The 15,775-nt window shown below is 44.5% G+C and overlaps 1 protein-coding gene and 1 long non-coding RNA gene across 2 annotated transcripts in view; one reads left to right on the forward strand and one right to left on the reverse strand.

The window, feature by feature from the left end:
- The window catches only part of LOC127593675 (uncharacterized), a 28,471-nt gene extending 18,162 nt beyond the window's left edge, over positions 1 to 10,309 (reverse strand). The window contains exon 1 of the long non-coding RNA XR_007960470.1: positions 10,248 to 10,309. This is a non-coding gene — a long non-coding RNA (uncharacterized LOC127593675). The remainder of the gene's footprint in view (positions 1 to 10,247) is intronic.
- Positions 1 to 15,775, forward strand: part of LOC127593651 (synapsin-3-like) — a 55,378-nt gene extending 39,603 nt beyond the window's left edge. Inside the window, exons 6-13 of the mRNA XM_052055231.1 lie at positions 5,441 to 5,503; positions 6,132 to 6,274; positions 6,525 to 6,599; positions 8,076 to 8,178; positions 12,005 to 12,136; positions 12,319 to 12,337; positions 12,417 to 12,573; positions 12,836 to 15,775. Coding sequence (XP_051911191.1) covers positions 5,441 to 5,503; positions 6,132 to 6,274; positions 6,525 to 6,599; positions 8,076 to 8,178; positions 12,005 to 12,136; positions 12,319 to 12,337; positions 12,417 to 12,573; positions 12,836 to 12,959 — 816 coding nt within the window. The 3' untranslated portion in view covers positions 12,960 to 15,775. The remainder of the gene's footprint in view (positions 1 to 5,440; positions 5,504 to 6,131; positions 6,275 to 6,524; positions 6,600 to 8,075; positions 8,179 to 12,004; positions 12,137 to 12,318; positions 12,338 to 12,416; positions 12,574 to 12,835) is intronic.

Here is a 15,775-nt window from a genome sequence, read left to right on the forward strand (position 1 = left end):
ATTTCTAAATCGGAGTTTTCCCAATGCCTCGATGCAGAAGGTCAAATCGTTCATGTTTTGTAAAAGACTGAACTAAAAAAAGTCTCTTTTGGGGTGGGGTTCAATTTAGTGCTGCACTGCAACCGTCTTTCCAAGTATTTCGTGAAGCTTCGTTTGCTTCATTAGCCATTCCTGATATGGGATGCGCCACTGCCCAATCCAGCTGTTCCCCAAACATTTTAATTGAAAACAGTGGTTGTGTTGACATTTGGGCCTGGCCCGCTGTGCGCTTGGCGGTCGCATGCCTTTCCTTCCTCCGCTGTCAAGTCGCCTTCATCCGCTTCGCACCCTTTCCGAACTTGAGGCAGGCCGTGCAGCTTCCGCGTTCCGTCCACCGCAATTTTCTCGCCGATGTCACAACAGTGGCAGACCGCTGGGAGAAACTCGCCCTCGCGGTCGTTAAAGCAACACTTCATCCGCTCCGTCGAATCCAGACTCCACATCTGCTTCTCGTCCCGAGGGTTACAATGAAGGTGCTTGTTTACAACATCCAGCTTCCTTCTTTTAATGTATTCTCCGTGGAAACAGGAGAATGGAACCACGTTGCGACAGAACCTTCCTGATTGGTTTTCTGCCTGCGTTCAACTTTCCGACCTGTTGCAGGCTTCCATCACGTTGTTCCCCAGCCAGACTTTCTGATTCACAAGACGTGACACGTTCCATTCAGTCGTGTGACTGGCAATCAATCAGTCACTTGATTTCTGCTCACCCTTTTCGGAGACTTCATGCAGGAAACCGGGAATGAAACATGTCTTTTCCTTAAAGAGGAATGTGGCACACTGCTGATGGATTTTGCAGGACTGGCCCACTCGAGGCCTGTCTGTCTGTTGAAGGCAGCAATGCACGTTACTGAATGGATGAGCACGTTTTTCTTGGTCCCCCAGTAGCTTCAGTTTGCCACAGCCTGGCCGTGCGCTTAACGCTGTTGAATTTGTGTGGACTTAAAAATTATTCGACCCGAGCAGAGTCCACATCCTGATATGAAATCGAATTGGGTAACCCTCTGCAATAATAAGCAGCTTGTGATGTCATGCTCTCGAAAGCGTTTTAGTGCGGGATGCAAATTATGTCATGATTACCGTCTTTTCCGCACTATAAGGTGCACTAAAAGGATTTAGTGTGTGACCAGTTCTCATGGCTTCATTCCAGCTGCTGCGCTTGTGCAGGCTCTATATAAATAAAGCGGTATGATATTGCCTTTAGCAAAACTCTATCTAGTGGATACATAGCGCAAACGCAGCCACTATTCTAGCTTCTACGGTATGTGCCTTATAATGCAGTGCGCCCTATTTATGAAAGCAGTTTTAAAATAAGCCATTAATTGAAGGTGCGCCTTATAGTGCGGAAAATATGGTAAATGCTTTTGGAGATTGCAAGGCTTTGGCTCTTGTTGATCTCACATGTAAAATGCAACAAAATGCATATCAGTCGTATTGTCGTTTTTATTTTTTGCTCTTGGGCGCCAGGGGTTTGTGCCCACTTGTAGAATCAACAAGCAGGCTGACTACCCACTGCCCTCAAAGTACTTTTCCATAGCTGACCACAATGTGCCACTGGTATGATTTTCTTCCACTGGAAATGATAGAAAGATGTTTTCTTTGAGGGCTGATGCATGTGATAGCCAGTCTCGAAACCCTTTCAGCTGTCTTTCCATTATCAGGACCCAAGATGTATTTCCATTTCAGATTCCTCTTTCGGGTCTCCCCTTTTCCACAATGACGGGCTCGTCTGCGTCCATCCCCGAGCGTAATGTTTACTTTTATGGACTGACTTGCGGCACTTTTCCATGCTATTCTGACAGAGGGAATCGGTGACCTTTGACGCTCGCTGGGCCCCGCTTCAAACCAGTTGACATGAAAGAGTTTTGGCGCCGCACACTGCTATTTGTTGATCCCACTTTGGACTTAACGAGGCGATACGAACTGCTTTCTTTTTTTGCTAGCCAGTAGTTATAAGACGAGGATTTTCGCTGTGACTCATGAAAGCCACCCCGAAATATAGATGGGACGGCCTTTTTGAACATGTCTGTTAGTTTGTGTCAGATTGGCTATGTAGATGGTCGCAAGATGTGTATACCAAGCAGGTGGCATCCGCCCCGGAATCTCCCATATTCAGCAATAAACTGTCCCTTACATGGAAATACACCAGGACAGACGATAATGGAAGCCAGAGGAGCTTCAATTCCACAACAATAATTACCTGGACCCATTAGGCGGCTTTTCCTGTTTATCATTAAAACAGCGTCTAAAGTCGCAGTTCTGGGGCCTACGTTAGCCAAAAGGATCGCCATGACGACATGTTTGTTACGATCTCGTTTCCAAGAATTAGGCAAGGCTTTGAGCTAGGGCTCTGTAAAACATGTTTTGAAGTTTTACAGTCTTGTGAATTTACATGTTCGGGGGAGAAACACCCCTCCCCCGACCTACCATGCCTTGAAATGCATTCTGGGTGGGGGTCTCTAGCTTTTATATGTCCAAACTGTTGTACGCCATGTCTTTGCCTTCATGTGGTCAAAGGCGCGACCTGAATGAAAACGAAGAGGTCATAAATGTCGGACCATAGTGTCATTCCGGAGTGACGTCACGTTTCCCGATGGAACCGTTCTAGCGCCATACAGAATAACGATAACCAATGTGAACCATATTGAGTCATGGAAAATTTCACCGTAAATTGTTTTTCAGCTGCAGTATTAGTGAAGCAAAACTCAGTGCAGACACTGACCTGAGCGACAAACATTTGTGACTCACTAACACGAGGGAGGGTGGCAAGTAGGGTCTCTCTGGCCTTCCCTGACGTATTTCCACGACGTGCCACAGCTGGTCGTCTGGCATATGCACAGCCTGTGAATGATGAAATCAAAGCGAAAAATTCCACCGCAGCATAATTACATTCAGCTTGAGACTGCTTAATATTTTTTACCACGCTGACGGCTAGATTTTTGCCGGGAACAAACGTCTGGGTGGCAATATTCGCAAACCGAAATGTTCCACGTGAGAATTTGAAATGACCGCCGAGGTTTATTTTTATCGTCCGGGGGTTGTTTTGCTGTAACCCTGATAAAAATAAATCCAATCTAATTATCAGCACCAAACTAAGTCTGCAACTTGGAATATTTTTTTCGATTTCGGGTTGAATGAGACTGGGGTGAGCCAATTCAAAATGGACGAACACCCTGAGCCCTTTCAGAAGAGTGCAAGCTGCTTTATGCATTTTCCCCAAAAAATTGTTGACTAAGTCCCTCGGTCAGGGAAGGTGACAGTGCACGTTTTTGCTGCTTGTGAATCAATGAGGAAACACCTTAAGGGAGGGGTGGAGGATGTGGTTGTCTCTTCTCGCCGTCTCCCCCCCGTCATTGCCATGCTGGTGGCGATTACTGGAAGGAACATGTCCAGACAGAGAACGGGTGTCTGTGGGCCCGCTTCATGCAAAGCTTTCTTCCACGCAAACATCCGCACCTCTCTGCTACCGAGCACTTCTCAGCCATGTGCGAAACCTCTTTCCATCTCATCGTTTTGTCACCTGGTTGACGTCATGGTGGTCGCGTAACCGTCAAGCCAAGTGTCCAGATATGGAGACAAAAGATTTTAGAGGGAATATGAAGAAATGTGCTTCACGCCGTTTAGTTAGGAAAGGCGTGCGCAATCGGCGGAAGACATCAGGGCCAGGCGAGGCAGTTCACTTCAAGTGGTTTCTTGTTCTAGCAATTCAGTCGTAAAATCTCCACAGTCGGGTGAAAATTTGACACCCCGCCCTGTTCAAATGTCATGTTTTCGTGATGTGTTTTGTTTTGTCCATTCATCCGTTTTCTGATCCGCTTCTCCTCGCAAGGGTCTCGGGGCATGCTGGAGACTATCCCAGCCGTCTTCGGGCAGTAGTCGGGGGACACCCTGAACTGGTTGCCAGCCAATCGCAGGGCACGCATAGACAAACGACTCTCCACGCTCACACTCACACCTACGGACAATTTAGAGTGTTCCTTTAACCTGCCATGCATGTTTTTGGAATGTGGGAGGAAACCGGAGTACCCGGAGAAAACCCACGCAGGCACAGGGGAAAAACATGCAAACTCCATACAAGGAGGCCGCAGCCGGAATCGAACCCGGTACCTCTTCACTGTGAGGCCGACGCGCTAACCAGGCAACCGGTGGGCTATCGTGTTGTTTTGTATACTTAGAAAATCAATCGTATTCTGCCTCGAGTGCCACATTTGGCATCAAATGATGATTTCCTCGATAAAGCTCCTTAAAAATTAATTTGCGAGCCCAGTCACCTTCCCGTTTTTTTTTTTTTCTTTTGTTTGTTTTCTTGGGCCAACGCCGAGGTGATGATTGAGGCTGTAAGAGTACACTTTGTCTTGGTTCCATGTTGGCCGGGTCCCCGGACGCATTTGCTCTGACCCATTACCAGCTCCGCGTCTCCTCGGTGCTCCACCCAAACGCCGGCTGAATGAAAGAAACACGAGGGTGTACTGCAGTCTTTCCTTAATGACTGAAAAGATTGCAGCTGCTTGGGTGTTTCCTCTCAAGTTAAATCCCATGCTTGACTTGTCGTCCGATTTTGGTCACTGCGTGTTAAATGAAGGCTTTACCTGCAGATAATTTTCCCGATGAGATGCAATCTGTCATACACGTACTTCAGAGTAAAGTGGATGATTGCGCTCGATTGCTCAATGTAATTGCACTAAACCGCCGCACTATGTAATCTTGCAATGCCGCCGACTGTTTACTTCACACGCCGATGGGTGATGTCCTTTTAAGACTTGGAAAAGTCCCTCTTTAGATTACGGTCTCATTTATAATCATATCAGACGGGCGTTTCAAAACCACAGCGACGAGGTCATGTGTTGATGTTTCATCCACTTCAATTGTCCACACGATGGGAAACAATGTGTTTGTGGTCCGCCCGATTGGTCCAAACCAGTCTGTCCCAGTCAGCTGTGGTCTTCCACCCAGCTTCCCAGAACCTCTTTTTTTTTTTGTCTAGTGTGTTTCTAAACCCAATGCTCACATCTTCTGTAAATGAGCAGGCCGATGCCACGGGACTTGCCGCGATGTGTCCGAGGCTGGACAGCACGTCGACATTAACTGGACTTGCAAAGAAAGAGTTTTCCACTCTTGGTTCTCTCTAAATGCGGTCAACACCACATCGGTCTTACTGTATATTTAAAGTGCCAAATGTTCCGACGGAGCAGGACATTCTCTCCGCGGTAGTTCACGTGTTGGCGTGAGATTGGAACGTTGACCTGAAATAACCCGATCATCCATGCATTCCTCTGGGAAATTTGTTTATGTCGTTCCCAATAGGTCCGCATTGATTTCAATTTCCCAGGGTGCCCGAGCGTCCTCCAGGGGGTGCGCCAGATGTCACGGCGAATAAAATCATTGTTGTCCCTTCACTTCAGGTTACAAGCCCTTCCTATCCTGCGGTGGTGAAGATGGGCCACGCCCACTCCGGCATGGGGAAGGTGAGTCCTTCACAGACGCAACTGAGGGTCTCTATTGTTACCGTATGCCATAGAGTTTGTATACATAACGAGCTTGTGTAGACAATCACACATAGCAACTTATCTTATTTATATCTTTGCCACATCTGCAAAGCGCTCCAGACTGGCTGACATTCGTTTTGTCTGGCGTGGGCCGCACCTCTCACTCACACCCAGTCTTCTTTAGCCTCGACACTCCTTAAAAGAACATTAGTCAGCCAGGGCTTCCTGACATTGTAATATAAAATAACAAGAGGATTCATCATGTTGGCATTTCCTCCTTTGCAATGTCTTGTTTGTCTGGCTCGAAATATGTGATGTGTGACAAAGGTTTGAATTGAATTCAAAACGTGTTCAGTGCAGTGACGTCTTTTCGTACGTGTATGTCACTGTGTTGACGTCATTTCCCCCTCCCGTCGGACATTTAATTGCTTAATGGGTATTACGTGACGTAGCTCGAAGCCCCCACGTGCAAAAGTTTCCAACCCGAGACCCTTCATTATCCCGCCCGTGTACAAGTGTGTGAACTTCCTATGGCATATCCAGCAGAGCGCTGCGGGCTTTTTCGTGGCATGCGCGCGTTCTAATTAGTGTACGTGTCGCCGAACAGATCAAAGTGGAAAACCAACAGGACTTCCAGGACATCACCAGTGTGGTGGCGCTGGCCGGGACCTACGCCACGACCGAGCCATACGTCCAGTCCAAGTACGACATCCGCGTCCAGAAGATCGGCAACAACTACAAGGCTTATATGTAAGATGCGGCATGTCGGACTGGAAACAATGTGCTCTGAATCCCTCATACCTTCCTCCCCTCAAACCCCCATCGCTATTTATTTGTTTACATCTTATCTCCATTTCCTGACAACCCACTGTGACAGAATGTCTCTGAAATGCTTCTGATTACGATTGCAGGGGTAATTAATGCTAACGGCATCGCCCATTGTCATTCTTTTCGGATGCCCAAGTTGTGAGTGACTCACATGAACCCTGTTGATTTTCAGGCGAACCTCCATTTCCGGGAACTGGAAGGCAAACACGGGCTCGGCCATGTTGGAGCAGATCGCCATGACAGACAGGTAAATCTTAATGAGCCTTCCTTGTACAGCATTATGCGCTGATCTCTAAATCACAACGGTAATCCCCTTTGAGGGTGTTTCTAATTCCAAAATCTATACTCTCATTCACACAGTTAGTTTTGCTGCATAGTGCAGCTCCCTTCGGTACAAAATATGATCTGTAATGCGCCTTGCAGCACATTCTAAATTTATTGTGAAATTAATATTTGTCAGAAAAATCTCCAGGCAGATTTGTCTCGGCTCTTTCCGTGCGCCGCAGATAAACAAAACGGTGTCGTGAAATAGTATTTGCCGCCTTCCTGATTTCTGAAAGAAGCTAGAATAACATCTAAAGAACTCCAAAACCGCTGCTGTCCAAAAAGATCACAAAGGCTCGTTTCACATTTGCATCTTGATGATCCTCATGACTTTTAAAAAAAAACATTCTGCGGACTAAAGAGTCAAAATTTGAACTTTTTGGAAGATGTGCGGCCCGTTACATCTGGGGTAAAAATGGCACAGCATTTGATAAAAGAACGTCAGGCCAATAGTGAAGCATGGTGGGGTGGCAGTGTGACGGTCTGTAGCTGCTTTGCTACCCCAGGACAAGGACAACTTGTTGTGGGTGATGGGACAGTGAATTGTTCTGTCTACCAGAAAATCTTGAAGGACAACGTCTCCCTCTTTGGAGTGGCCAAGTCAAATTCCAGATTCTAATCCAATTGAGATGCTCTGGGTGACCTTAACCCATTCAGTATCAACCAATTCTAGACCAAGTCTTAAAAGACGTGTAAAAACGTCTTTGGGAGTGAATGAGTTAAACAGGCCGTTCATGCTAGAAAATCCTCCAGTACGGCAGAATTGAAGTAATTTTGTAAAGAAGAGTGGGCCAAAATTCTTCCACAGGGATGTGAAAGACTCTCCACCATTTCCCGCAAACGCTTGATTTCAATTATTTTCTGTCATTGGTGGCAGAACCCACGATTACTTTTTCACATAAAGCCAGGTAGGTTTGGAGATTTTTTTTGTGTCAAAATAAATTTAATTGGCTTTTAAGAACTGCATTTTGTATTTTCTTTCTGTGTGATTTTACAATTGGTTTGATGAACTGAAATCTTGGTGTGATATATATGCAAAGAACACAGAAATCCGGAAGGTGGCAAATACTTTTTTGCGGTACTGTAAATACATGACTGAGCTTGCAGATGTATATCCAACACTGGCAATAATTTTAAGCCCGCTACCGTGAATTTAGTAGCAGCAGTATGAAACCGCAGTGCCAGTCACCTTTTTCGCTCCTCCTGTTGTACAGAGCAAAAATCTGCAAATAATCTATGCCACAAGATGGCGACCAAGGACTACTTTTGTGTGAGTGGAGCTCCTCAGCTCACTTTAAATCATTTCCTTTGGAAGAAGATGCCATCAGATGTATTTCAGTGAGTGGAGCTCTTTCCGCATTTGACAGTTTTATCAATTTGAGGCATCACTGTGTTCCAGATACAGACTGTGGGTGGACTCGTGCGCAGAGATGTTCGGCGGCCTTGACATATGTGCGGTGAAGGCCGTCCATGGAAAAGATGGAAATGACTATATCATTGAGGTCAGTTCACTTCCAGAATAACCCCTCTGTTAGTTAAAATGACGAACGAGAACTTGCCAAGGCCTCACTTTGTGGAGGTTTTTTTGGTTTGTTTTGTTTCAGTGTGTCATGGTCAACAAAGTGGATGTAACCACACGGGAAAGCACACAGTGATCAAAGCCTTGAAAGAATGATTAGTCGGTAGCCCAAACACAATCATGGCGGTGAATGAAAACCTGCGTCTTCATATCAACTATTGAACCCGATATGTCGGATGAATGCCTCTTTTTTTAAAGTGTATTTACAAAACACAAGTATTTGCACACACCTTTCTGGCTGTTGCCAGAAAGCCGACGACGTCAGGATCAGCTCACTAGAACATTTTGAAATGAATGCATCAGTGGCATTTCCGACGCTGATTCCAATTTAATTCTGACCACAATCTTAGAAAACCGTCGAAAAAAGTTTTCAAATAATTTACTTGGTCTCAGTTGACTTTTTATACCCTCCGGAATAATAGAGCAACTGTAATTTAATAGTTCTTTTCATCCAATACAATTTATCATCTGTATTCATGCAATTTGTAGATTAAAAAAAAAAAGAATCATAAAAATAAAACTCACCGTATTTTCCGCACAATAATGCGCTTTGGAGTAAAAGGCGCACCTTCAATGAATGGTTTTCATATATAGGGAACACGCATTATAAGGCACATAGAAGAGAAGCTACAATAATGGCTGTGGTGGCATTATGCATACACTAGATGGAGCTACGCTATAGGGAAAACAATACAATACAGCTTTATTTATATAGAGCATTCACAACCGCTGCAGCCGTAACAAAGCGCTTTTCAGAACATTTAAAATACTACGTCCAAGAAATCAGAATATTGATCCATACATAACCCACATCGAATTATCAGGCGGCTTTTGAGAAAATTGAATGCTTTTAGGTGCGCCTTTACAGTGCGGAAAATACGGTACAAACCACAATAAATACGCACAGCAGAGGAAGTTACAATTTCCAGTAAAATATTTTCCCGAAAATAACTCAGTGAGATTTCCGTTGCTTGTGATTTTGAGTTGAAGTCGTTTTTCCGCTGCTCATTTTCTTTCGGTAACAGCAGTATTGAGTATTTCTTTCATTTTTGGCACTGCTTGGACTGTATTGTGTCACTTTCTCCTCCACTGTTTTTTTTTTTTTAAATCAAGCAGGAAAATGTGAACTGTAGCAAGGAAATGTGAGGGGAGGATCCTTCTCCGGAAAGCAGCAGCAGACAAATGATTGTATTATCAGCGGTTGTTTTTAGAACGTCCACTGACGTCTTCTCATCTGAGGAAACGGTTCTCATCTGGGACATCTGACATGCCCATATTTAGGCTGACAAGCGTGACATCACATTTTTCACTATCTGTCCACCAGGGGTGAGGTCAACAGCGAGAGGGTTTCGCCGCACCCTCTATGCTTTCTAAACTATTTTGGGAAACATGCCGCGGCTCCCCCCGGGATGTCGCCGTCTTTGCGCCGGGACTGAGAAAGCAATGACACAATGTGAACTATGTTCTTCCGCCGCCTCCTTCTCTTGAACTTCTCGATCTGCCCAAGCCTTTTAGCATGATGGAATTTAATTAAGCGTGGCAGGCAACATCCGTCCGTCCATCAGAGCTGGAATCTGCTTTTTGTTCCAGACTAAGACGTCAACCGTGACATTTCTCCCTTGTGGCTAATGTGCTTTCAGGCATCCCGTGTTTAACTTTTGAGCATACGTACGCTTTGGGAAGGGTAATCGAAGGAATGTTTAATTGTTACATCTTGACATGCTCTGTAATGCAGCATCAGAAATGTTCCCACAGGTGCTTGAAAATTCCATTTTTTTCAATTTTTAACCACACAGCCGTCACAGTAACAGAAGGCGTATTTGGCCGCCACCGCAAAACAGGCTAACTTTTTCAAGGTTTCAAGAGTTCTGGGTGTGCCTGTAATTCTTGCTTCTTGGGCTAAAGCTGTACATTTGACAAAGTTGTATTCAATTCAATTAAATTCAAAATTGAGGCAATATTTATATTTTGCCTCTTTTAAAACCCATTCACTCCCAAAGACGTTTTTAAACGTCTTTTCAGACTTGGTCTAGAATTGGCTGGTACTGAATGAGTTTTAACCCTTTCACGCACCCTGTAACATGATAATAATAATAATAATAATACATTTTATTTATAAGCGCCTTTCAGCAGGATTAGCTATGGACTGTAGTGACCGCTTTCCCTGAAAGGGTTAATATAAATATGATAGATGGGTCGATGGATTTTTGATACTATTGGTCGGGCATGTGCACTCTGATTGAAAAAAAAAGTTAGGTTTTTTTTCCCCTCCTGCAGCCTTAGACTAAGTACAGTTCATAGGTTAACTAAGAGTGTGGCCGTTTATTCAAGGATTTGTATCTCACAAAAAACTGAGGTGTGTATACTTTACATTCATTAACATAAAAATCGTTGAAATAATTGAATTTGAATTGAAAATTGAATTGAATTGAAATTGAAATAAAAATTGATATAAAATTAAAATAAAAATAAAATAAAAATTAGAGTTTTTAAAATACAGAGTCGATAAAATCAAAAGTAAGCACTCAAATGGGGCATAAATTAAGGCCTCCACAGTACTACGACACTATGACAACTGTGAGTGAAAAACATGTGGAAGCGCAATTAGCATTTTTCGTCTGGCTTGTTTCCATGTCAATGTTTTTTTTGTTGTTTAATTTTTATTCATGATTGAGTAATTCTCTCCATTAAGCAAGCGACTTTCGTGCCTGCACAACACGCTTCCCGTTGCGCCGGATGAACTTTCCCATGCAGCAGGCTACATTGTCCAGACAGAACAGCTCAATTAAAGAGCAGAACACCACTCTTGTGCTTCTAAAGCTGAAAAAGGGCCAACGGTGAGCTTCGCACTCGCGCCGGATGACTCTGGATCCTAATAAATCAGCAGGGTGGATCCGCGGCTCAGGCTGCCATTTGAAGTGGGGGGGGCCCGGCGGTGGTTCTCCAGGCCTCCTCTTGGGGCCCCGTGTGGTCATGACTCAACTGGCCAAAACACCATACTGCACCCCATAGTGCCGCCAAATCCCTGCCAGGGGGACTGGGTACACTCGAATATAGAGATTAAAAGGGGGTTCTTTGGAGAGGAATTGCAAATCGACTTCTTACATCCAATCCATCCATTTTCGATTGTGCTTTTCCTCATTTGGCGGGTGAGCCTTTTTAGAGACGGGGGTACAGGCTGGACTAGTTCCCAGTATAGAAACAAACAACCCTCATTCACACCTCCTGGCAATTTAGTCTTCAATGAACCTAACGTGCATGTTTTTGGGAATGTGGGAGGAAAAGTAACAGTTCATGGCTCAATGCGCTGATTCCTCAAAGTGCGTCTGCCCCCTAGTGGCAGGTAGAAGTACTGTTCAGTTGCACTTTTGAAATCCCATTTTATCTTTGGTTTTCGGGACCTTCTCTTCTTGCTTTTCCTTATTGACCATCACTCTCACATGTAAACAAGTTAAATACATTGTTTGAAGATGCATTGTCACTGAAATGGTGGACAATGGAAGGGATTGGAATGGAGCAAAGCAAACTTAAGTCAGACGGAGAAGACCGCAGACCTTGTTGCTGATTTGAGGAGTTAGTTGGGCAAACGCAGAGGCAGGATACAGTTTGCGTAATGTGAAAATAGAGTAGCAAAAAAAAAACGTGAGTGACAACACTGACAGGGAAGGTAAACGCTGTCACGATACCATACTGCCATCCAGTGGAGAAAAAGTGCATGCGTCGAGTTTGGATTTTGTGTTTGTGTGCAGGTGATGGACAGCTCGATGCCTTTGATTGGCGAACACATTGAGGAGGACAAGCAACTGATCACAGAGCTGGTCCTCCATAAGATGGCCCAGGTGCTGTTGGGAGTTTCCACGCCGCCGCCATCTTCAGTCAAGGTAATTCAGTCAATTTTACACCTCATAGAAAACATAGAAGTCTGTCATTTTTTTCCCGTTTCTTCACTTATAGAAAAAGTAGTTGTTGGGTTTTTTTTGTATGTAAGAATGTAATGGATGAATCGCCCTGTCCTAATTGTCTAATTGTATTATGTATTTTCTCTTTCTGCTTCCATCCATAGACGACTCAGCCCAGACGAGGTAGGAAAGCTTTTCTTTCTTTCTCTCTTTATTTGATTGCCGCCCTGTTTTACTGATCGTGTTCACATTGTGATAACAGGGGGACACCGCTCCGGCTCGGCTTCCCCGTCCCAGTCGACCCAAGGTTCGCCGCAGCGTGCCCGCTCGGCCACCACCTCACCTAGCCAGTCCTTCCAGCCAGGACCCCTCCCTGACAATTCCGGACCTGGAGCGCAGAAACAGTCACCTCAACTCAAGTAAGTAAGATGAGAGACATAGTATTGAAACACACATTTTCTACAAAACATGACATTTGCACCTTGATCATTTTGGGGTGTCGATAGTTGAGGGGAAAAATTAACTTTTTTTTTCGGGAAAAAGACAGAAACATCACAAACTGTGCAAAGAAATGGCACACTTTCCCAGATTCCATATTCATCCGTGTCGTGGCGAGACGTCCTCGTGAATCTGTTTTGTTTTTTCCCGTCACCAATATCCAACGCTCCGTTTGCCGCACAGCAAATCGCAGTCGCTGACCAACACCTTCTCAGAGACTTTGCGAGGCAACGTGACCGACGACGAGGCCAAAGCGGAGACCATCCGCAGCCTCCGGCAGTCCTTCGCCAGCCTCTTCTCTGACTGAGAGCCTCCTTCCTCCTCTTCCTTTTTCTCCTCCTCCTCCTGCTTCCTGTCAGTCTTTCAAGGAGTCCCGCAGCTTCATCTTCCACCACCTTGTCCTCCTCCTCTTCTGTCACTTTATGAATAGCCATCCCTTCGCTATGAGAAAGGCCGATCGAGGCGTTTGTGTCTTCCCTCAAAAGACTTTTGATGTCAATGCCAACAGAGCAATCAAAGCAAATTCCAATTCTGTTCTTTACTGTCACCACCTTTTCCATGCCTGCTTTCCTCTTCATTGTCATAATTACCTTTCCTTTATTCGATTTATTTCTGAATCCGCCAAAGCTAGTCTCGTGCAAAATTCTACACCTCGCTTGGCCTTTCTAGTGGCGAAGCATTCCGGTCTCCTCTGCTTGATATTTAATAATCTTCTTTTGTCAAACCGGTGGAAGTGTTTATGCTCTCATGTTTGGTCTTTTCGAATTCTTGATTCACTTCACTGCAAAGTTTGTGGCTGTCCGTGGCAATATTTGATACGATTCCAGTCAATTCAAAGTGTTCACCGTCTCCCCTCCGCTATTGATAAGGCACCCCAATCACAAATTGTCAACGCCCTCCTGAAAAGCCTTGCAATTACCCAAAGATGCCAGAAGATGGCGACAAAGCACCACATCAAGCTTCTGAACTTTCCACATAGTTGCTTGGCACAAACATACCATAAGATAATGGCAAAACACTACCTGAAGCTCCTCATCCTACTTCCACATAGTTGCTTGGCGCAAACATGCCACAAGATGATGGCAAAACACAATGCGAAGCTCCTCATCCTACTTCCACATAGTTGCTTGGCGCAAACATGCCACAAGATGACGGCAAAACACGAGGTGAAGCTCCTCATCCGACTTCCACATAGTTCTTTGGCACCAAGATGCCACTAGATGGCGCCAAGAAATACTTTGAGACGGTGCTTTGGCTTGAGTGCAAAAAAGCACTGGATTGATGAGCTTTAAGACCAAAAATATTTTAAAATACGTGGAGGAACACTGTACACGGGGCTCACGAGCGTTATTTGCCAGCTCCTCACGCGAGCTTCAGGTTGAAGTAGCGGATCTTTGACCTTGGCCTGACATTACCAAAGTGCTTTGAAAACTAAGCGAAACCAGTCCGTCGCACGCCGGGTGACTTCGGCAGTCGTGCGGCCTGTCATCCTTTTGAGCTGAGCAATTCCGTGCAAATGGTGCAAACGCCGTCGTCTTCCGTCCTCTTGCAATTTGTAGTTGTCTTCAAGTATTTCTATCCTCGGGGTTGGTGGCGGAGGGACCGATGGCAGACGATTACCACTGTACTCAAGCAACGATGATGTACTGTAATATAAAACCCCCCCACCCCACCCTTCAAAAAGATTCAAATGTATCGGTGAAATTGTTGTATTATGTTGTTGTAATGCATGAAGCTGTCGAAATGTGCGTGTGAGTGGGCGTGCGCGCGTGGTCAACGATGAATAATACCGCCACAAAATAGGAAAAATCCTTATTTGCAATAATTCTGTTGATATTTGCTGGCTCCTCTTTGTGTTCACAAAAAAAAAAAAGCCGCACACGTGGATGGGCGAAAAGCGAACTTGGAAAAAAAAATGATTCACCCGTGTGTTCAGGCTCAAGGAAATTAAACTGTCGGGTGTTCTTTCATGCTTGATGGAAAATGTTTCGTTTTCATTTTGTTAATAATGTACATAATATGTTTTAATATCAGTGGCAAAATGCCCCACCCCCCCAGGTCATGGCAATTAGTTCATTTCATCAACTTACGCACTGTGTCAAAGGGGCCAAATTATCATTTTCAAAATATTTTGTGTTGTGCTTTCCGTTTAAAAAAATGTGCATCTAATACTGCAATGTGAAAAAAACATAAAATCATGAGGATGTGCCACGCAATCATGGCTGTCATTTGTGAATCCACATGTCCGCCATGTTCTGCGATGTGAAATCCATCTGGTGGCTCGTTAGTCACAAACAGCGCCACTCGTAATTGCTCCAAACAATTCATTTGACATGACATTCCATCAAATTTCGGTTTGTAAGCAGATCATAAATTACTTTTTATTTGCCCCCCAGTGAAGGGGGGGACGGAACAAAATTTGTGACTAAATTGCAACAGAGCTACAGTGTTTTTAAAAAAAAAAAACTGCGGGAAAATACTTCAGTGTGTTGGAAGCTTTTTCTTGAACGTATCACAGACCAACCACCAAACTTTCAACGAAACTAAAACAGAATCAATTCAAATTGATTCCAAGGCATTCGATCACTGATACCATTTTTTTTAATGTATCGTACACAATTTAATTACAGTGGTGGATATCACCGTACCTAATGTATTGTCCTTTCTTGTTCTTGTACGGGTTTATGCGAGGTTAGCTTCATGGTGCATTAGCACCGGTGACTGATATCGTCCCTCCACTGTAAGGAAGCCAATGTTAACTGATTGGGGGGGGGGGGGGGGGTTTGTTAATAATAATAATAATAATAATACATTTTATTTATAAGCGCCTTTCAAGACACCCAAGTTGTTCATTTGCTGCTGCCATCTAGCTGCGGGTGTGAGAAGTGCACGCAAATCTCAAGCAATGGCTTTGCGCTGTCGTGTGAAAAACGTATTAATTTATTTAAAGTCATTTTTAGGCCGCTTACATTTTTTTTTAGTTTAGCGCCATTCACTACTCTTTATTTTACATCGCCAGTTGTCGTTCCCGCTTTGTTTCGACAGCCGGCAAGTTGGATCTGAAGTGACAGCAACCACCGTTGCTCCATTCGATCCATTAGAAATGTTTAAACGGATGACACA

Source organism: Hippocampus zosterae, chromosome 21 (genome assembly GCF_025434085.1).
Source record: "Hippocampus zosterae strain Florida chromosome 21, ASM2543408v3, whole genome shotgun sequence".
Taxonomy (NCBI): domain Eukaryota; kingdom Metazoa; phylum Chordata; class Actinopteri; order Syngnathiformes; family Syngnathidae; genus Hippocampus; species Hippocampus zosterae.